The sequence below is a fragment of the Pseudorasbora parva genome, chromosome 1 (assembly GCF_024679245.1).
Source record: "Pseudorasbora parva isolate DD20220531a chromosome 1, ASM2467924v1, whole genome shotgun sequence".
Lineage (NCBI taxonomy): Eukaryota > Metazoa > Chordata > Actinopteri > Cypriniformes > Gobionidae > Pseudorasbora > Pseudorasbora parva.
In genome coordinates, this window is record NC_090172.1 from 56686517 (window position 1) to 56708858 (window position 22342).

At 37.2% G+C, this 22342-nt stretch overlaps 2 protein-coding genes across 3 annotated transcripts; both read left to right on the plus strand.

Annotated features, from left to right (window-relative positions):
- Positions 1 to 1104: 1104 nt before the first annotated feature.
- Positions 1105 to 8710, plus strand: ovol1a (ovo-like zinc finger 1a). The gene is made up of 4 exons (XM_067452002.1): positions 1105 to 1660; positions 5020 to 5258; positions 5477 to 5762; positions 7402 to 8710. Exons 1-4 carry the CDS (start codon positions 1561 to 1563, stop codon positions 7743 to 7745), a joined length of 969 nt encoding a protein of 322 aa, XP_067308103.1. The 5' UTR covers positions 1105 to 1560; the 3' UTR covers positions 7746 to 8710.
- Positions 8711 to 10252: 1542 nt separating this feature from the next.
- On the plus strand, positions 10253 to 22206 carry mus81 (MUS81 structure-specific endonuclease subunit). 2 transcript variants are annotated; one of them, XM_067445882.1, is made up of 17 exons: positions 10253 to 10359; positions 10648 to 10812; positions 12166 to 12295; positions 12408 to 12514; positions 12581 to 12697; positions 12827 to 12907; positions 12994 to 13082; positions 13167 to 13349; positions 14478 to 14663; positions 14806 to 14933; positions 15330 to 15442; positions 17500 to 17619; positions 17699 to 17794; positions 17946 to 18074; positions 20856 to 20959; positions 21272 to 21355; positions 22023 to 22206. In XM_067445882.1, exons 2-17 carry the CDS (start codon positions 10660 to 10662, stop codon positions 22087 to 22089), a joined length of 1887 nt encoding a protein of 628 aa, XP_067301983.1. In that variant the 5' UTR covers positions 10253 to 10359; positions 10648 to 10659; the 3' UTR covers positions 22090 to 22206. The 2 variants fall into 2 exon arrangements, with proteins under 2 accessions (XP_067301983.1, XP_067301992.1); XM_067445891.1 differs by lacking the exons at positions 10253 to 10359; positions 10648 to 10812 and having other exon boundaries at positions 12164 to 12295; positions 12408 to 12503.
- The last annotated feature ends 136 nt before the right edge of the window (positions 22207 to 22342 follow it).

Below are 22342 nucleotides of genomic sequence, written 5' to 3' on the forward strand. Positions count from 1 at the left end.
TTTTGAATGTCATGTGTGCCACCACAATGGTGTTTAGTGTTTGTGTGAATGACACTGTGCACCTTAATATTTAGTTTCTTTTTAAAAGCTGGTTTCTCATCACCACCTGTGTTTGGTTGGCAGTCAATGACAAAGGTGCAAAACAGATATTAGTGCCACAATTGATTGGTAAAATAACATTGTGTCACTTAGTGAAATACATTTTTACTGTAGACTTAAGTTAAATCTATAAAACCTAAAATGTTGCTGCCTCATCTTTTACTGTATAGCCTATTTCTGGCAACCACAACAGCCGAGCTAGCCTTTGTAGAAGAACAGCACAACCATTTTGGAATATATGCGTAATGTGCTAATCTAGCAAACATTTCAGAATCAGCAGTGAAACTGCAATAATATCTTTGTCTTTAGAAATGTACATGCCAACGCGAAACTGGGTATTTTCCTAATGGTTCGATTAGCATTATCATGAACAACTGTTTTGTGCATACTTGAGGTGTTTGTGTTAGTTTAACTGTCATCAATTGCCTCATAAATAGTTTGAAAGTGTGTGTGGGGAGGATTATAGGTCTCAGAAGTTTCATGGTCAAATTGCTATTGTCAGGGTCTGAGAACAAAGAGTGCACAGGCCGTTAACTAGGCTACTACAAGGAAATATCACCATGGCTGTGTTCCTAATGCATAATGAGCAATATAAGTTAGTGCCTATACAAAACAAAAACAAAAAGAAAATAAATTATATTCCGTCATTTGAGCATGTGTCGACCCTATTTAAATGCCTGATCTTAAGGCGTCAGAGAAAACACAGAGGAAAATAGTGTTGTTTTTTGCATGACGTAATGGGCGACTTTAACTCTATACAATCGGTGTAAGATTTCTTTTTAGTTTGTTTTTGGTCGCATCTTGCCTCGTATACTATTATACCTCTTCATTCACTTCGGTGCCACCTTGAAGCGGAATTGTTCAGACGAGGGGGGAGAGAGAAAGAGAGATAGAGAGAGAGAAAACCGGTTGGACAGGTAAGACGTAGAGGCCGGACTGGGTCGGGTTTGTTGTCACCGTTATATTCAGACGCATGCGCATTGTTACCTGTTTCCTCATGAAATGTGTACCTGCGCTCTAATCAGCCGCTGAAATACGTTTTGTACTCCGTCGGTTGAGCAGTTTGGACTATTTATCTGCCACAATCATCACCTCTCACCTTGACAAAGACACCAAGCTCGGTCTTAACCTACTGGACTGAGGGAATTTTCGAGGAAGACTTCGTCTACTCAGAGTAGCGGAAGACGGCGGAAGGTGTAAGCGGGTAAATACTGGGAAACTCCACGGAAACCTGTACAGGTACAAAAAGTTTGGAGCAAGGAGGTGTGCGTAGGCTATAGAAGAAAGAACTCGGCTTTGCTTTTCAAACTTGCCGATAAGACAATTGAAGGCAACATCCAAGAAGGACTGTACACTTATTTTCGTATTGTGGAGCTTTTCCCACAAAAGTAGGTCGGTGTAAAAAAAAAAGCCTGCCGTTTAATTTCGAGAGATAGCGGGGAAGGACCTCGGGAATAGACCATGCCACGAGCTTTCCTGGTGAAGAAAACGGGACATTCACCCGGCAAGAGAAACTGGAGCGACCTACCAGATCATGAACGCGGTGACATTTATATCCCAGGTGAGAAGATACAAAAGTAAACTCTTTTTCAGATCCCAATCCGGATAACGGTACGGGTGCATCGAACCGTTCGTTCCAGGGGGTCTAAAATGCTGAGTTGTTTCCACCCATTTGGTCAGATTTTAAATTAGATTTTAAACCTAACTGTTGATTTTGTCCATATTTGAAACAAACGTTGGTTGAAATATCCGAAGGTTTTTTTTTTTTGTGGTTGAATAGATTATTATTTTATAATTCATTAAAAAAAAACTATTATGTGCGTTTTAGCGTAACGTTACACTCAATTGAAAATATACACCGCTTGCATTTAACCATTTTTTTAATTGTGAGTGATTGAACAACTAAACTAGATCTTATAAAATGAGTGTGTGTGTGTGCTAAGAGGGCCGTTACTGCACCTTTAGTTGACCTTCAGACCCAACTGTCTTCCTTATAACATGAAACTCGTTGCAACACAGTGCTAGTTTGGCCTACACAAAACGTTAATCTTCTGAAATTAAAGCACGGACTATAAGTTGTTTTGTTGTTGTTTGTTTTGTTTTTTAAGTGAAACGTGCCACCCGAAAGCTGATGAGACTAATAATTTATTTTTTAGATGGGTGATATTTATAAAAACAAGTTACTGATAGGCTAACTGTCTGATTTTATTGGTTTTGGAAGTAAATAGTTTGGGCTGTCATATTTTCTGAAACCTAACGGAAATATCAACCGTTCATTATGAGCCCCTTTCATCATGAATCATCATATTCATAAAATATAGCGTAATGAAATATTCGGATAGCATATATATATATATATATATATATATATATATATATATATATATATATATATATATATATATATATATATATATATATATATACACTTTAAGCGAATTGCTCGTTGAAATGTGTCATTTTAAAAGAATGCGTTAATTATGCGTTTGTCAGCCTGCGGGTTTTTGTGAAAGTTTAATCCATTTGCATAACAGCACATTCATAAACTGAACCGACTTGAAATAGATACATTTATAGCATTGATTCACGCAGGTATGTCAGGAGGTTGTTGTACCGGTTTCATTCGTTGCCATGACGATTCGTGAGTTTACGTGGAACGTTAGTTAGCATACGTTCAAGGCAGTAATCGGTGATAACATTCATGATCTTCATGACTATCGAAATTATTCTTTATTATTATTTTCTTTCTTTCTTTCTTTCTTTCTTTCTTTCTTTCTTTCTTTCTTTCTTTCTTTCTTTCTTTCTTTCTTTCTTTCATGTCCCCTTCTTTCTAATCAACGCAGCATCCGTTTTAACGCATCGTGGTCCTTTAGTTTGTCACCCATGATATGGCTTTGGGTTAATGTTTACAGCGGTGAAGGAAATAACGGGCTTCGCCGCGCTGGCTCCCTTTTCCCGCTACACCCTTAGCAAACACACACACACACACACACACACACACACAGCGATGTACCTTTCACCTCACTTTTCGATATCTGCTGAACATACCCGAAGCACAGGCATTGTTATATATTTATCGACGTCGCCTACCCATTTTATGACTCTTGTTTTAACCCATTCGTTAACTTTAGTTTAGTTTTATTCCGCTCTCCAGGTGAAGTGACGCAAATCATCGTGAGGAAATGATAAACCCGTTTAGGATTAATGGAAACTTTTCTAACTGAAATAAGATTAAAATAAAGAGTTTCCCCCTATATTATAATGGCAAAAGCATTTTCATTCAAGTCAAACATACTTGTCCAGCCTACATCGAATGCGTTCCCCTTTTTAAAGATGAAATCCGTTCGGTTCTCGTTCATCTTCATGTTATTGTCTGTGAAGGGAGGGGTTGGCAAACACCAGGGCAAAGGCAAAGAAACAATCACGGCTGTCAAAATTGTTTGTAGGCTAATAGATGCTTAAGAAACGTTTATAGTATTTTTCCTGGATTCTTTGATGAATACAAAGTTTGGGGTCAGTGAGATTTTTTGAAAGAAATTAAAGAAGTCACTCTTTTTTCTGCAAGGATGCATTAAATTGAAAAGTGACAATAAAGACGGTTATAATGTTACAAAAACTTTATTTTTCAAATAAATGCTATTCTTTTGAACTTTCTATTCATCAAAGAATTCTGAAAAAAATTGTACACATCTATTTTCAACATTGATTATAATAATAAATGTTTGTTGAGGGTTAAGTCATCATATTAGAATGATTTCTGAAGGATCATGACACTGAAGACTGGAGCAATGATGCTGAAAATTCAGCTTTGATCACAGGAATAAATTAAAATTTAAAATATAGCCTGTTCAAATAGAAAACAGTTAAATTTCACAATATATCTTTTTTTGCAGTATTTAAAATCAAATAAACACTGACTAGGTGAGCAGAAAAAAAACATTTTGAAGACACACTTTAATAGTTAATTATATATCATTTTTTATTTTTTATATTACACTTTTTGTAAACACTTTACACAAATCTTACAGATCAAAAACGTTTGAACGGTAGTGCATATATATATATATATATATATATATATATATATATATATTAAAGTCTAAGATTTATATTTCTAAATCATTCTGGTCTCCTCAGCACTTGTAAGTTGAATTTCTTCTCGACAGGAAACCGAGTTTACTAACTGTGTACAAGTCTAAACTTAGATGAAATGGTCGTTATGAAATATAGGTTGTTTAATGCTACCGTTAGCCACTGCACTTATTTGCATTTTAATTTGCAACTCAGTCAATTGTGCCACACCAGAATCAACAGATTCATTGTTCCGGCTGCTAGTATTAGTGTTGGTGATCATCTAAAATCTACACGCAACCAATGTTTTCTTGTCTCTCTCCCTGTGATCTAATAACTCTTTATGTGTTCGTCGGTATGATCGAACATGATAGTTTACCGGCAAACATTTGCAGATTATCCATGTGATGTATTGTGTTGCGTGGAGGTTTGTATAAAGGGAGCTCGAGCCTGTGCCTCTAGCCCAGCTGGTCTGACTGGTAAAGCAGTAACAGGAGTGGTTTGACTTCAGCCCGGCACAATACACTCACACACTCATGCACAGCAGCCAACCCACCCACTCACACTCGCACTCTCACACACCTGGCCCAGAGGCACAACTGTCCCCCTTAGCCTCGAGAGCCACATACACACCCAGTTTCTGATTGTCTAGCAATCACATCCTTCATCTGCAGCTATGTTGGATGTAATCCACACTTGTTCACAAGGCCTAGATGTTATGCTGGAAAGATTGTACACCTGCGCTTGTCATCATTAGCCTTTGAAATGTCTTTTAACGATACTCAAGCAAATGCTGTGGTGACATGATGAATGATGACTCAGTTTGTACACGTCTTGCGATTCTTCCAGTCTCCATGTGTCCCGTTGCTCTGCGAGCGGAGACCGAAGCCAGTCCCGCAGAGGTGGCGCTGTGCCTGTCCACACGCAAGGACCACAGCATCTACACGAACAACCAGATGTACACCGATAACCCTGATGCAGTGGTTCCTGCCGCCGAGCTCCCATCATGCACTGCTCTAGGCCAGAGTCCAGGGACCGAGCACATCCGAAGCGCACACAACAATACGTACGTGCGCACTAAAATAAAGGTGAGGCTTCTGGAAAATGTTTACTTATGCTATGTTGATCTAAGATCTAGTTACGCAGTAAGCAGTCATATTCAGCTGCCATTGTGCCACTATCAGACATAATTGATTTGTCTTTCCCTATTGCTTATGTGTGTCCTATCATTTTACTAGTTTGAATGTTTACACTGCAACTAATTTCGCCTTTAATATTTCCCTCTTTGTTCGTTATTTGTCTGCAGGTCACCACAGGTGAGCTTCCCATAGAGGTCCCACCCATTGTCCCTACCACAAGTCCACCTGTTTCTATAGCGCCACCGTGCTCCCCTCCTGTCGCTAAATCGTCTGCAGTGCAGTCGGGTGGCAGTACCTATGTGTGCCAGGTGTGTCAAAAACCTTTCCAGTTCCAGCGCATGCTAAACAGACACCTGAAATGTCACAGCGATCAAAAGAGGCACTTGTGCGACTTCTGCGGAAAGGGCTTCAACGATACCTTCGATCTCAAGAGGCACGTCCGCACACACACAGGTAAGAGATTCATCTGTTCGTGATGAAAAGGAAGTTGCATTAAATCATTTGTTCTGTAATGTGAAGTGCATCCGAGTGCAATGCATTATCAAAAAAGAGTCAAATGTAGGGCACAGACTTGATTCTATCCATTGGTTGCTGATTGGATTTTAAGCACCTCGAAAACGGATGCAAGCTTGCAGTTGATTGTGGGAGGGCGGAGTCTGGCATAGGCACTGGAGACAAATCTGTTGTTTTCACCGAAAGATCTAGTTATGATATTTATTCATATATATATATATATATATATATATATATATATATATATATATATATATATATTAAAGAGAGAGAGAGAGAGAGAGAGAGAGAGAGAGAGAGAGAGAGAGAGAGGTTTTATTAGATGTTGAGCAAGCAATCTCGTTGGCTGCAGGAAACACTCTGCATACACACACACACACACACACATACCACTGTATGGAATAAGGTAAATAATAGTAAATAATAAATAGTAAATAATAATTTTAAATAAATAATTATTCCAAACTTTTGACTGGTGTGTGTGTGTGTGTGCGTGTCTCTGTGTGTGTGTGTGGTCCTGTTAAACACTAGATAGTCCCCATGAGGAAAACAGACATAAATCAATGAATTCAAAAGCAGCAGGAAGTTTTCTGTAAGTGTTTAGTTTAGGGTTAGGGTTAGTTTGTACAGTATAATGTAATGAAAGTGTAAGTAAAGTCCCCTATAAAACATGAAAACCCAGTGTGTGTGTGTGTGTGTGTGTGTGTGTGTGTGTGTGTGTGTGTGTGTGTGTGTGTGTGTGTGTGTGTGTGTGTGTGTGTGTGTGTGTGTGTGTGTGTGTCATATATACACACAATGATGTTCAAAAGTTTGGAATCGGTAAGATTTTGAAACGGTTTAAGAGGGCTGCATTTATTTGATTAAAAATACAATAAAGACAGTAATATTGTGATATATTACTACAATTTTTTTCTTTTTTAATATATTTTAAGATGTATTTTATTCCTGTGATCAAATCTGAATTTTCAGCATCATTACTCCAGTCTTCAGTGTCACATGATCCTTCAGAAATCATTCTAATATCATGAATTGATGCTTAATTAACATTTATTATTATTATCAATGTTGAAAATAGATGTGTACGATTTTTGTATTACTTGTATATATTTTGTATAATAATAATGAATGTTTTTTGAGGATCAAATCATCATATCAGAGTGATTTCTGAAGGATCACGTGACTCTGAAGACTGGAGTAATGATGCTGAAAATTCAGCTTTGATCACAGGAATAAAAACATTTAAAAATATATTTCAATAGAAAACTATTTCACAATATTACTTTTTAAAGTTTTTTTAATCAAATAAATGCAAAATTTGTCAGCAGAGTCTTTTAAAAACATTAAAAAAATCTTACACACACATATACAATGGATTAATCTATAACATGCTTTTGGAAAATAGATACAGTGAATTTTCATTTCATGGAAACGTGTTGGTTAGTTAAAATCATTACTGTCATTTCCTTCTCAGTTTGTATACTTATTTGTTGTTGTTGGCAGAACATTTAGCCATGTTAGACCAACATGCAAAACGCCTTCTGCTTCCTAAAACAAGAACATTCTTCTCGTCCTCCCGCAGGTGTTCGTCCATACAAGTGCAATCTCTGTGAGAAGGCCTTCACCCAGCGCTGCTCTCTGGAGTCCCACATGAAGAAGATCCACGGGGTCACGCAGCAGTACGCTTACAAGGAGCGCCGCAGCAAGCTGTACGTCTGTGAGGAGTGCGGCCATACTGCGTCTACCCAGGATGCACTGCTGCGCCACCTCCACACTGAGCATCCAGAGAGCGTCCTCCTGCGGGCCAAGGGGGCGCGGAGACTTTCGCCATCAGCCAACGCTAACAAAGACGACAGCTCCCAACCCGGCTCCCCTTTCTCTCATAACAGCGATGATACTGTAGAGTCGGGAGGATGCTCCCTGTAAAAAGAATCTGTTTTATATACAAAAGGATGTGATTAATGTGCATTCAGATGATTTATTGTTTTATTTAGAGCAGGGATGAGGAACGTTGCTCCAGAAGGGCCACTCTCTTGCAGAGTTTAGCGCCAACCCTAATTAAACACACCTGAAGCTAATAAAGGTCTTCAGGATTACTAAAGCTAGATGCAGGTGAGTGTTTTTTTTCAGGGTTGAAGCTAAAATCTCCAAAAGAGTGGCCCTTCTGGATCAACGTTCCCCACCCCTGATTTAGAGGGAGGAGAGGAGTTAAACGAGGGAAAGAGAAGTCATGCAAAAGGATGTTTTTATGTCAAAGTTTACACTTCTGCTGCAGAATCGAGCTGTACTTTTCCCTATGATAACGTCTACTACAGCATAAGTACGCACTACTTCACTTTACATAATAATATTGTTATAAACATTGATGAGATGAAACAAAACTCAGGAAAATAACACACAGATGAATGTGACATTAAACGGTTCCATTTGAACTGTGTGGGACATTAATTTTATGTAGCAATGTTTCAACACTAAAATAATACTGTTATGAACTCAACTGATATCATCAGTCGTCTCTGAATGTTTGAAATGTGGGATTTCGAAAGGGAATTAATTCTGTGTTGCTAATTACTGCTGTATGTAATATATATGCATAAATTTATCATAAGATTTATATTTATCCTGGTGTAGTTTTTATATTTTCTGGGCTATGTTTGAACATTTTTGCTCTAGATTTTATACATTTGTTTTCTCGTGTAACACTTTTTTTTGGGTGGCATTATTATTATTTTTTGTACTTTTTTACATTCAAAAGCATCATAAATATAGCATTTTAATTTCTTGTGACTGTATGTTTAAAAAAGAAAGCAATGTGTCGCTCTATTTTGGTGATCATCACAACACACCTCAAAAGTCAACAATAAATGTTTTTGTTGATGGTTTGAAAAGAAGCGTGGTTCATTTGCCTGTATTGTTTCAGGAAAAGGCAACTTTACTATCAGAAACTTTGAACTTAATTATTGATATTTAATTGATAAAGCACTTTTTTATGCATGACTGCATGCATGCCAGCTAATATGGAGGGAGATAAAGCATTTAGGTATTTGCATGTAAGAGAGAATGAGAGACGGCAGGCGAGAGAGAGAGAGATTCAGTGGGTGGATGTTGGTGTTGGTGGATTCCAGATCCGTGTTTGGTCTTGTTCGTGGAATTCAGTGGCTGTTCCATTGTGGGGCCATCAGGCATTAACGGCTCAAAGGTGCCTATCCCTTTAGAACCGTTATTTTTAACACCAACAAATTCAGTTCCACCCTTTTCAAACTGCAATACGGCACAAGAATTTCTTGTTCAAAACAAAACAGAAGTTAAAGTGAAATAGGAAATGTGCTTTTAAAGGGGCAGTTCACCCAAAATGAAAAATCTGTAATTTACTCACCTCCACGTTACTCCAAACCTGTCTGACTTTCGTTCTTCTGCTGACTGCAAAAGAAGATATGGTAACACTTTACAATTTGGGTGTGCTAATATGCATTAATTCATGCTCAACTAATGCACAGATGAGTTAATGTATGACTCATGAAGAACTAACCCATGTATTAATGATTACTGCATCAGCAAATAATGAAGATTCTACATGATTAATAGATTAAGTAATCATTAAATTGTTATTATGTGTCGTAATGTATTAATTCCCTAATAACATATTATATTAACTAATAATGTAAATTGACGTGTTAATTATCACAAAGGGTCAAAGTCATGCATTTCAACTTCCAGTTCTCTGCTTTAATTAATCATTAGCTAATGATTTACAAAGGTTTCCTTATGTTATGACTTTACTTGTTGAGGCACATGACTATTAACTAATTCAAAATTAATTCAAAACCTATAACCATTATTACTTAACAATTAGTTAATAGTCATGTGCCTTAACAAGTAAAGTCATAACATAACGACACCTTTATAAATCATTAGCTAATTAAAGCAGACAACAGGAAGTTGAAATGCATGACTTTGACCCGTTGTGGTAATTAACACGTTCACTTACATTATTAGCTATAATATGTTATTAGGGAATTAATAAATTATGACACATTTAATATAGCAAATCATATATTATTTAATCTTTTAAAAGTGTAACCCAAGAGGTTTTGACGATGTGACCAAACAGATGGGCCACCTTGACTTTCAGTGTTTTTGGCCCTAATAAGGAAGTCAATGGGGACCAAAAACTGTTTGTTACCCATAGCCTATTTCTTATTCTAAATATCTTATTTTGTGTTCAGCAGAAGAAAGAAACTATACAGGCTTGGAACAACTTGAGGGTGAGTAAGTGACAGAATTTTCATTTTTGGGTGAACTGTCCCTTTAAGTTAGGCATATACAGTAATACTGTGAAACATTCACCGACCTAAACATCATCCAACCATATTGTGAAATAAATGATCCTGAGACCTGAGCACTGTCATGTTTCTACATTTTGTGCTTGACTACACCTTCAATCCTTTGAGTGGCGCTACTCGTGTATCGTCGGACGGAAATGACGCAGTACTTTCGAAAACGCAGGCGGGGAAACCGTGGGGCAGGGCAACTAAACTAGGTAAATATAGAACCACAGTCAACATAATAAAATAATTTACATGCATTTTAAAAGATAAACACTCTAGCTAGCATTTAACATAGTCTGTTATCCGAATTGTAGCACATCTGATCGGTTACAAGCAAATCACTGAGCGTGCTCGTTTAGTGGTTACTATTCGTGCATATACATTTCAGTTATTGTAACACAGCTTTGTTGTCTTTGCTACCTGTAGTGTTTATCCAAGCTTGTATAATGTGGTTGCATTGCAAACAAATAAGCAACTTGAATCTGTCTTACTTCGTGTAGGATGTGAATTGCATGTTCGATGTTAATATGCCGGTGGATCAGGTGTGTTTGGGTCGAAAGCGGCCGGTGCCGTCGTGCCCGAACCCTCTGTTCCTGCAGTGGTTAACAGAGTTACGAGACAGCGCCAAAGAGAAGGGCATGAAAACACAGTACGTGTATCAGAAGGTGAGCGAATGTGTTGGAGTTAATAGACCTCTTATCCATAGCTGCGAACTTTGATTTTCAGAGATGAAAAACGAGGCTGTGAGACATGCATATCTTCAGTGGGTTGTTCTGTTATTGCTTTTCCTAAGCTGTACATATCTTAACTGTTTTGCAAATTGAAAACTACATCGTAGTGATCATGCAGCTCAAATACTCTCTGTCCCTCGCTCACTATAAAGGGTTATGCCGCCTTCATGTGCTATCAGAACTATTGCAAACACTAGTTTCCTTAAAAAATTGAGACCCAATTTATATTAGGTGGCCTTAACTACTGTGCACTATCATTTAAAGTATTAATTTGATACAATGCATTTATTGTGTACATAGATGTTTTTACATTGTAATTCTAATTAGACCCCATTGACATGCATTATACGAGCACATCTTAGTAAACATCTTATTTTCATTTTTGGGTGAACTATCCCTTTAAGGCCACCTAATATAAAGTGGGGCCAAAAATTGGAAATGAACACAAAAATAGGTTGTCACAATTTAAATGCGATGAGTTTGTAATCACGACTTCAGAAGTTGGAAACTTCTGATTGCATGAGAAGGCAGGATTAGTTCACCCAAAAATCAAAATTCTGTCATCATTTACTCGTCATGTCTTTCCGAACCCGTAAGACTTTCGTTCATCTTCAAAACACAAATTATCTTTTTTTTTTGAGGAAATCTGAGATTTCTGTCCGTCCATTGACAGCTACACAACTACCACTTTGACACTTCATAAAGTTCACAAAGAGATTGTAAAACTAAGCCATATGAATTTAGCAGTTTAGTCTTTTAGTTTAGTAGTTTTCTGAAGAGACTTGATCGCTTTAAATGAAGAACAGACTGAATTTAGGCTTTTATTCACATTTAAACGTTGATCAGCGAACATAAACACGCTTGAGAAAAAATCTCATTGGTTCTTGCTGAAGCTCAAACGTGATGCGTAACACAAGAATAAATCTTATTGGTTCTCCCACGTCAAGCGAACATGCTTGATAAATGTCTGATGAATGTTTATATGTGAATAAAAGCCTAAATTCAATCTGTTCATCATATAAAGCGATTGAGTCTCTTCAGAAAATTTGAACTAAACCGCTCAATTCATATGGATTAGTTTTACAAAAATCAACCCACGGCAACAGTTTAAAAGGATCCCAATTCAGCGGGAAAATCACAGCCTCGCTTTCATATCTGTTCAGGCGGTGCTCTGAATAAGGTCTATTTCAAATGTTTGATTTAACTGAAAGTGAACATGGAAATGGTCTCATTAGAATATACTAAACTGATTAAACTCAACAACTGCAATGTTGTGCTATTTCGCAGGCCATAAATTCTTTGAAAAAATATCCTCTCCCGCTAAAAAACGGAAAAGAGGCGAAGATCCTGCAGAATTTCGGCGACGGGATCTGCAAGATTTTGGACGAGCGACTGCAGAAGCATTATCGGGAAAACGGTGCGGGACTACAATGTAGTGCAGACGTGAATGTTCCCTAAAATGAGGATCCTCAGTCTTTCTTTAATCCATTGCTGTCATGTTTACAGTCTTCTGTTTTTTTTTCTGAAAGGTTCTGATGCTCCAATCCACTTGGCTATCCATACAAGCAACATGGCTTCCTCTAAACAGCCGGAAGAACCTCAAAAGAAACCTTCCGGAAACTTGGGTGAACATACGGTCGGTTTAAGGATGAAATGAGTTGCGCTTACTTATCGTAGAAAACTAATAACTAATTTGATGCAGAAACGAACACGAGTAGAAGAAAGAAAGGAGAAGGGAACTAGGAAAAAGAGAGAGTATGTGCCGCAGAAGAGGTCTGGAGGTTACGCTGTACTGCTCACTTTGTATAGACACACACAGGTAAAACAAGCTCATTTATTGTCATGTTATTTTGCATTATAGTGTAGTTCACAACAAGTTATCGTTAAACATGCCTTTCCCTGTGGAAAAAAACCTAATTTTTACTCTCTTTTGTCCTGTGTTTTCTAGATGCCTGGCAGTAAAGGCTTCATGTTTAGGAATGAACTACAAAGTGAGGCACAGCCCTTGTGTGATAAGTCCTTCACAGTGGTGAGGCCAACAACACACTTCTACAGAGGACTTACCGCTAGAACCACTGCCTGTAGCCTAAGTTTGTCTTTTCCCTCTACATATAGCCTGATCTTGGTAGCAAGTACACTGCGTGGTCCTCGGTGAGCACGCTCATTCAGAAAGAACTTATGGTGAAGACGCACAATCCTGCCAGGTGAGATGTGAACCAGATCTGCCATCACAGCTTCGCCTTGAGTTGGATTGATCTTCATCTCTCTCGTTTCCTGTTTTATTTCAGGTATTCGTTGACTGACCAGGGTCTGGCTCTAGCCGAGAGGCTCGATTCTGAAGAGACAGGGATGACTAAAGAACGCGTCGAGCAAAAGAGTGAAGAAGAAAACTCTCAAGATGGACCAGATGTTGTAGACCTGACTTTGGAGAAGGAGGAGGATGATGAGGAGCAGGAAGAGAAAGAGAGTTGGTGGGTACAAGCAAGTTCAAGGACATATTGTTAAAGTTTCCCTTTTTGTGACATTTAAGATCATATCAGGCTATTTTGAGTAGCAAAAGTCACCAATATTGAAATTCAACAATTATTATATATTTTTTTTATTTCATGGAATATTATTATTAGGGAATGCTTTTCATTGCATTCATTGTTAAAGGGGGGGGGGGGGGGGGGGTGAAATGCTGTTTCATGCATACTGAGCAAGACTTGGATTCCCATCCTAAACATAGACAAAGTTTCAAAAACTAATGTTGGACGTTTGATAGAGTATTTCTGTGTTAAAAATACTCCTTCCGGTTTCCGTACTGCGGAGAGTTTTTTTCGAGTATGGCTCGGCTTGACGTTAATAAGAGCGGAAGGTCCTTGTATGGGCCGTACGGGCTCTTCTCCCGGTAGGGTGCGGGCGCGTGACTAGAGCGAGAGAGGAAATGCACGCCCATAAACACACTCTCAGGTGCAGATCCAGTCGATCCAGGCGCCGCGCTCCACTTTATTGAGATGTTGTTGACTCTGTTGACATGTTTTGGCCTGAAGCTCCACCCTCCATCTATCGACCAATCATAAAGTCAGTAGTGTTTCTGCATCCGGGTTGCCAGATCTGCTCTAGTTACCACAGCTGCAGATCTACAAACGTTCCTGCTGATCCTGCAGCTAATCTGGCAACCTCGAGTCAGGGGGAGGGGGATACACCTGCAGTACCAGTTTTGGCCACAATCTAACATACACTTCCTTTAAAGCTATTTGTGGCAGGGTGCCACAAATAAATCAATGTATGTCGAACACTGCAATATATTGCAGTTGACTTTGTGATGCTTTTCTCATGTCGCTTTCTCTCGTTAACGCATGTGTGACAGTATAATATATCTGTGCATCAGGTCTTAAAGTGACAGCAGGTTTATAATTAGGAAATTATGAGATAATATTAAAAATATCTATATGGCAGTTTTCCCCCAGGGTTTTGATGTCAAAATTGTGGCCACTGAGTGAAAATGCTGAGTGGCTAGTTAAAAAAACACTAGCCACAGTGCCTGGTGAGCCGAAAAGGTAACGTCAAGCCCTGATTGTAGCATGTTGACTGTATAAACCTTCCTTCTCTTATAGGTCCAGCAAGTCTTCAGAAAGGCCTGCTACAGCTCTTTCTGTAAATCAGGCCAGAGGTCTTCTCTCTGAGTCAGATGCCAAAGGAAAATCCCAAACCTCAGAGACGGGGAGAACAGCAAAGGGTTGGCATCTTCCACCTGGCTCTTATGACATTGTGTTGTGCGTCGACTTCATCGAGACAACTGGGTAAGATAAAAAGATTGTGTCTGTGGCTTCACTATTTTGTATATAAAACAATATAATTTTATTTTAACTTTGTTTAGTGCATTGCTTTATAAAACAGGAAATGGCTAGTTGAATTATAATAGTGACGTTGTGAACTCAACAGGGGAAGCAGTGGTCGCAAACAAGAACTGGCTAAGGAGTTACAAAGGAATGGTGTGACCTTTGACATCAGGAAACTGAATGTAGGGGACTTCCTGTGGGTGGCACGTGAGAAAGTGACACCTGTTCCTGGTAGGTCAACTTTGCCATGCTTTGCTGAGATGCAGGACTAGTTGATAACCAGCGGATGGGAGTGTTGCTCTTCTCAGAAGATACACTCAAGAAAAGTTTCATTTTGAAACAGTGGTTCTCGATCTCTGGGACTCCAACGCCCTCCTTTGACTGAGACACTATCCAAAGGCCCTCTTGTCTAAGCTAATATGTACTTATGTTGTAATAAATCTAATGAACTAAAAATATGATTTAGTACTTTAATAAAAATGGACAATATACAAATAAATGTATATCATTTTAAGACTTATTAAAACCCCCCTGGTTGAGAACCACTGTTTTAATAGTTTAATCCATAAAGGCTATTTAGATATTAATTGATTACATATATAAAAAGCCATTTGTGTCTTCCTCCAGGGCAGCTGCGTCCACCAGTGGGGAAAGAGCTAGTGCTTGATTACATCATTGAGAGGAAGAGGATGGATGATCTTTGTGGAAGCATCATCGATGGACGCTTCAGAGAGCAGAAGGTTTGAACCAAAAAAAAAAAACATTTCAATAGATTTAAAATGTATCTATGGAGGACCAAACCTGCAGAAATTTTAAATAATAACAATGTATATATAACAAATTCTCCCTCTATTTATTGGTTTCTGTACTTATTTTACATTTTATTTTATGTAATTTTTATTTATAAAAATTATCCTGTGTTTTTTCTTCATATATGTTTATGTGTTCATGTTTATTTGTATATTTATTTATTCCCATATGTTTTTATTTTATTATATTTATTTATGTTTATATTTCCATTAATACGGAAATGAGGGAGTTAGAAGGCCCTTGCGTAGCTCCAGTCATTGGTTGAGAGTTCACGCAATAGAGATGGGAATTTTCTACTAGATGTGACAGATCAACTGGCGAGTTGCAAGTTATTTTCATTTCGTGTCGATGTTGAATTGTTTTGTAGTGACCATTAAAGCAAATTAGGGAGGTTCGGTCCTTCATATTCATCTGCATTCTAGATAAAATTGAAAATTAAGGCTGCATGATTTTGGATATATTGAGAATCACGATTTTTTTGTTTAAAATATAGATACTAAAAAGAGAACTAAACTAAATTGGAATTATATATATATTTTTAACGTGGGATTGAATTAATTATATAACTTATTTTATTACCTGTTTTTAGCAAATCTTGACTGAATGATTTAATGATGAATATATTTTTTAATACTTTTCATGTCGCCACCTACTGATGTAACAATGTAGTTCATGCTATCTTTGTTTTTTAAAGTTATTTTAAAGGTTGATTATTATTAAATTTTTGTTACAGTAGACATCAGTATTGATATCTGGGCCCGTATTTATCAAACATCTTAGAATTACTCACAAGAGCACTGCTAAGAATTGACTTAAGAGTAAAAAAATTCTTGGCTCAAAGCTCTCTTAATAAAAGTTAGTTATCAAGCGTCCCAATCATACTTTAAGTAAAGTGTCGGACTAGATCTTAAGTGCTAGTCTTAGAGTGGATTTACGACACTTTGCTGTGCCACAAATGGAATTTTGGATGATGTCATAGGCATGAACCAATCACTGAATAGATGTCCTTATTTAAGAATATAAAGATAAATTCACATTGAATGGTGAAATTCCTAAGAGGAGTTTACATTCAATACACATTTGACAATAAAGAGTTTTCAAGAGAATACATTATAATATACACATTTTAAATGAAAGATTAACATGTTTTCATCCATGTAATTAATTTTTTTAAACTGGTGTGCTGTTAAATTGCCTATATATAGCCTAGATTTTTTTTATATATAATCAGCCACCATGGATTCCAAAAGAAAACCGACATGGCAGGAGAGAGAAACGATCGCTAATGCTTGCTGAATTACTCGAACAGTGTTTTTTATTTTTATTTTTATAAAACCCAACATTAACCAGTGCTGAAAAAGATGATGTCTGCTCTGTCTAAACGATACTGTTTGATGAACTATTTGTCGTCAAACATTTCGAACACATTCCTCTATTGAAAGATTTGCGCTCGTCTCTGTCTCCATAGCGCCATCACAAGCCCCTACTGGCAACTCCTAACCACTTGAGAGACCTCTCGAGCTGTCTTAAATAATTGGGAGAGTAAGAGTGATTCTTAGCTTTAAGAAATTTGATAACTTGCTTTTATACTTAAGTTTGAAAGTAGGAGTAAATGTCATGAATTCTCAGCACTTAAGACTAAAATAGCACTTTGAGAAGCTTGATAAATACGGGCCCTGAACCATAAGCTTTTATCCCAGAACTTTTTTGATAATTTGAAGTATTGTAAGATGATACTGTGTTTGTGAAGCTGTTTAATACCTCTCTACATGACAGCTTCTTTGTCTCAGCGGCGCCAACACAGATCTGAATGTTTCCTTTGATCGGACTTGTTAAAGCTGGTTGTCATTTAGGAATAAGATCATGTCTGTGTTTGAATCGTCTTTTAATCATTACTCCTGCAGATCTAATGAACAGATTTGTGACTTTCCTAACACATGTTCCATTACTTTCCTGTTTGTCCTTTCTGTTGCTTTCTCATTCTTAGTTTCGTCTGAAGAGGTGTGGTCTGCGTAAGCCCATTTATCTAGTGGAGGAGTGTGGGTCGGCGGCGGCTCATCTCAGTTTACCTGAGAGTACATTACAACAGGCTATAGTCAACACACAGGTATACAGCAGGCCGTAAAGAAGACAGGTGTGCAATAGTGGAGGAGGATGATGATGGGATTGTATGTGTATTACTGCAGGTGGTTGATGGCTTCTTTGTGAAGCGTGTACAGGATGTGAAAGAGTCTGCTGCTTACCTCACCATCATGACCAGATACCTCCAGAAACTCTACCAGGTTTGTTTTAAAGCTCATTCAATGCAGCATGTGTAAATCACTTCTTTAAATATTTGCTCATTTATATCACGAGGTGTGTGTCTGTGTCTGTATCTGTGTGTCTTTGTCTGTGTGTCTGTATCTGTGTGTGCTTCCATTTTTTCTTTTTCAGAATTGCACATTATTCTGTCACTCCAGAGAACTGGAGGGTGATAGAGAAGATGAGACGGAGCAAACGGCCAACCTTTCCTGTTCTCTCATGGCCTTCACAGAATTTAACTATGGGGCTGTTAAGAACAAGGTAATGTGAAAGCAAATCAATGCTCTTCTGAGAAAGTATTTATATCGAAACTCGTATTGATAAATAACACTGATATTAAAATAAACTAATTATTACCAATACGATAAATGGTAAAATTAAAAATCTATGCTAAAAACAATACAAACTAAAACCAGTATTGTGATTAAGGATGGGTATCGTTAAGATTTTAACGGTATTACTACTCTTACCGATACTGCTTATCAGTACTTTTTGAGATTTTATATATATATATATATATATATATATATATATATATATATATATATATATATATATACATATGTGTGTATAGTGTACAGTGCTTTCGTTTCAGGAAGAATTCTAGTAAAATAACACTGCATAGTTTTTCATAAATAGCCAAAATAATGCGTATTAAAGCTGAAGTTATTCAATCAAGAGCTGTGAGTGATTTTCTCTTTGCATTTGGTTGTTTAATTCGTAGTAATTCGTCAGCATGTTTATTTACACCGCTGCCTCTTTAAGACAGATGTGCAGCTCTATAGGCGACTGATAATAAGCAGATACACTACACTTTCTCCTGACTATTTCCAGACTATTGTCTTTAGCCTCTCCAAGCCGGTCATTTTGACATAGATGTTTGTGTACATTTGATCGTTTAGACGCGAGTGTGAAACCGAAAGTGTAATTTGCTCGTCTTGTTGCGGGCTGTTTCGGAGCGCGCGCGCCGACTTGGGAACAATCTCTTGCGCACTTTTTTGTGGGCGGGTAAATAAAAATAGCATACTGTTTCCCCTCTTTGTAAACTTTGTTCAATGCATGCGAGTGCGGCCGTATGTCCGAAAATGACCCATAGAGAAATGACCAGTCGTTTTCGCCGTCATTTCCCAGATGTAGTGCCAGAAGGCGCGAATAAGAACTCGCGCACGCTGAGAGAAGATCCGTCACTGCGCATCATCCGAAAGCGCGCACTCGTCTCACAGCGCGCAAATATTGAGTTCTTTTTCAAGTCTTGTGCTTAAACGGACAAACTCACACAAAAAGTATGTCAACATGTCCATCTTGATGAGTATCCAAGCAGAGATAGTCTGAATATGCCTCAAGTGAACTGTATAGAGTCGAGAAAGACGAGCATATCCTTCTATTAGGTCTTAAAGGGGCAGTAGCCTTTACTGCTCTGTTTAATGTCAAACAAAAGGACATCACGCGCTGCTCTTGATTGAATAGCTTTTGTAAGTTTAATAAGGATTAATCTTTAATTTAAACAGTTAAATATGCAGTTATTTTACATTTGATTACTTTATTCAATTTCTGTACCCTTTCTGCAGGCCAGTAGGCCAATACATTATTATTTAATGTACACATAAGTGAGGTCAAGAACAAAACACATTTTAGTTTGAATTTTATTTTATACTGTGTGATGTTGCAATGTGCTAAATAAATAGTTGCATAATTTGTAATTGATTTATTACTTGAAACTTTAATATTAATTAATGGAATTGTAATGCCTTGATTTTTTTAGTAAAGTTACACAGTCATAGCATTAGCCATAAATGCAATGGATAATTGGCATAATTTCATAATTTCTTAATTTCTAGTGTTTCGGTTTCAGCCAATTATTTTTATTTTGGTGCATTCCTACTGACAATGTTTTGCTCGGTATGTCGTCAACATGCTTCAGAAGATGCCAAAACTAGTAGTTTCAATGTTGGTACTAAAAACCTAAAACTGGAAGCCATAAAAGACCACAAATCATCCAAATGCTACATCCAGGTAAAAATTTATTTTAAAAAAAAAGAGCGCACAGAGACCTACTCATTTAATAAAATGTATATTAGTTAATGGTTTGTGTGTGTATAAGAGAAAATGTCAGCATTTCATTGAGACTTGAGATTAAATAAACTGCTTTAGTATTGTAGAGCTCGTAGTATTAATTTTTCACGTGCAATTACACATTATCGGTTAAAAACAAGAAAGTGGCTTGTAGATTTTGAAATCCACCAGCCACAGTGGCCGGTGGACAAAAAAGTGAATTTCCATCCCTGGTGTTAATATTAATGGACTTAAACTAACGTGACCTCATAATGATCAGTTATATTTGTAACAGTAGCCATGTTTCTATCTACCTATTTTTATGAGCCTTTTGGGATGTCGCATAAAAACGCTGGATGGAAACAACAAGATGAGCATAAATTGTAAAAATGCGCATAATAAACGTGCTCAACTGAGTCGGATGATAAAAAAACAGATGGAAAAAAACTAATGACCAAATAAATCCCTCGATGCACAACAAAAATCTCACGTGGATGTGATGGATAACTGGACAAACCAGTTGGCCAATCACATTGCAGCATCTCAAATGTTGGTTTGATATGGCTTAATTCCCTCCCAGAAGCGTCTGACATGATTGTTCACAAACACCAGCATCTGAGCCGAAGATAACATGAAGTGTTTGTTTTAAAGTCATTTATGATGGAGGAAAAAGAGCCACAGTTTCTTTCCTGACTGCAACAACTCCAATTTTATTAGAGATATTTTATGCCAATTCCCCAGGAAGTGAAGATGTTGTTCTCTTGAACACATTGGATGGAAACGCTGCTTTATTCACAAATGTTTTGTGTGATATTAATTTTTTTTGCAAAAGTTAAATTTGCAACTTTGGATGGAAACATAGTTTTTAACAAATGACTCATTGTTAGTTAATACATTAATTTGAACAAACAGGACCATATTGTAAAGTGTTTTTTTTTCTTCATCAATCAAATAATTCCTAATCTCTCTCTCTCTCTCTCGTTCAAACAGTGCCAGACAGTGCGGGAAGTATTTGCTCGGCAGCTTATGCAGATCAGTGGAGTGTCTGGTGATAAAGCCGCCGCTGTTCTTGAACACTACAGCACAGTCAGCAGGTGTGATTGCTCTCCACTAACACAAACACATTAAAACTCATTTACATTCCACTATCACAGACACTCGCTCATTAAATCGCTGCGTATCGCCCGCTATCTTCAAATCACTCATTTACAATCTACTATCACAGACATTTACTGAATATAAATTAAAAATGCCTTTTTATGTTTTTCTTAACTATTGCTTGCTAACTCAAGCTCATATGATGATATAAGGTCGTGCCATCTTATTGGAAAATGCTGTTGCCCCATCTCTTGGCTTTGCTTGTTTTATGTTTTTCTGTATTTTTAAACCATTCTTTCTGTCTCTAGTTTATTGCAAGCATATGATCAATGCTCCAATGAAACGGAAAAAGAGAAGCTTCTTTCCTCTATCAAATATGGAAAACTCAAAAGGTTTGTTCTGTTTTTACTGACTGTAAAGACACGGCTAGAATTTAGTTTTGCTCTCTCTCTCTCTCTCTCTCTCTCTCTCTCTCTCTCTCTCTCTCTCTCTCAGTAAACAAATACATGAATATATTTTATAATCAAAATATTTGACAATAAAACATTTAATAAATGTTGTACCTACATTCAGACAAGATGAGAATATTTGACTTTAGTTTTTCTTTCTCTCTCTCTCTATCTCTCTCTCTCTCTCTCTCTCTCTCTCTCTCTCTCTCTCTCTCTCTCTCTCTCTCTCTCTCTCTCTCTCAAAAGTGACGTGTGTTATTCATTAATCATTTATTCTAATCAAAGAAACCTGGAAAAAAAAATCATGGTTTCTTCAAAAATAACTGTTTTCAACATTGCTAATAGTAAATATTTCTTGAGCATACACTCATCATATTACAATGATTTCTGAAGGATCATGTGACTGATATTCAGTTTTCCATCACAGAAATAAACTTAATATCTAAAAGCTATTTTAAATTCTTATAATATTTCACAGTATTGCTGTTTTTTTTTCTGTATTTTTGATAAAACAAATGCAGCCTTGGTGAGCAGAAAAGACATTATCATGATATATTTTGGTTGATATATTATGATGTAAATGTATTTATTATTATTATTATTATTGCAGGAATCTTGGACCAGCCTTGAGCCGCACTATATATCAGCTTTACTGTACACATGGACCTCTGTCGTAGGCCTTTTCATTCAAAAACACAAATGTTTGGTGCATTTCAGTTTAATCATTGTATTATAATTGTTCTGTTTGTTGACTCAATGTCTAAAGTAATAAAGGTATACATTTGTTTTTCTAAGCCCTCAAGAGTATTGCATTTTGTTGCTGTTCGGTTGTTTCATAACAAAAATTGCAAACTTGCTGTGCCAAAGCGTTAAGCACTGAAGCATATGATTTCAAAAAGGCAAAATATGCATTAAAATGAAGGAGAGAAT

Bases quoted from the DNA above. Each gene is read 5' to 3' on its own strand.
- ovol1a (XM_067452002.1), top strand. From the start codon at position 1,561: ATGCCACGAGCTTTCCTGGTGAAGAAAACGGGACATTCACCCGGCAAG. The intron at 1,661-5,019 runs GTGAGAAGATAC...CGATTCTTCCAG, and splicing joins CGGTGACATTTATATCCCAG to TCTCCATGTGTCCCGTTGCT. The intron at 5,259-5,476 runs GTGAGGCTTCTG...ATTTGTCTGCAG, and splicing joins ACGTGCGCACTAAAATAAAG to GTCACCACAGGTGAGCTTCC.
- mus81 (XM_067445882.1), top strand. From the start codon at position 10,660: ATGTTCGATGTTAATATGCCGGTGGATCAGGTGTGTTTGGGTCGAAAG. The intron at 10,813-12,165 runs GTGAGCGAATGT...GCTATTTCGCAG, and splicing joins CACAGTACGTGTATCAGAAG to GCCATAAATTCTTTGAAAAA. The intron at 17,795-17,945 runs GTTTGTTTTAAA...TTTCTTTTTCAG, and splicing joins ACCTCCAGAAACTCTACCAG to AATTGCACATTATTCTGTCA.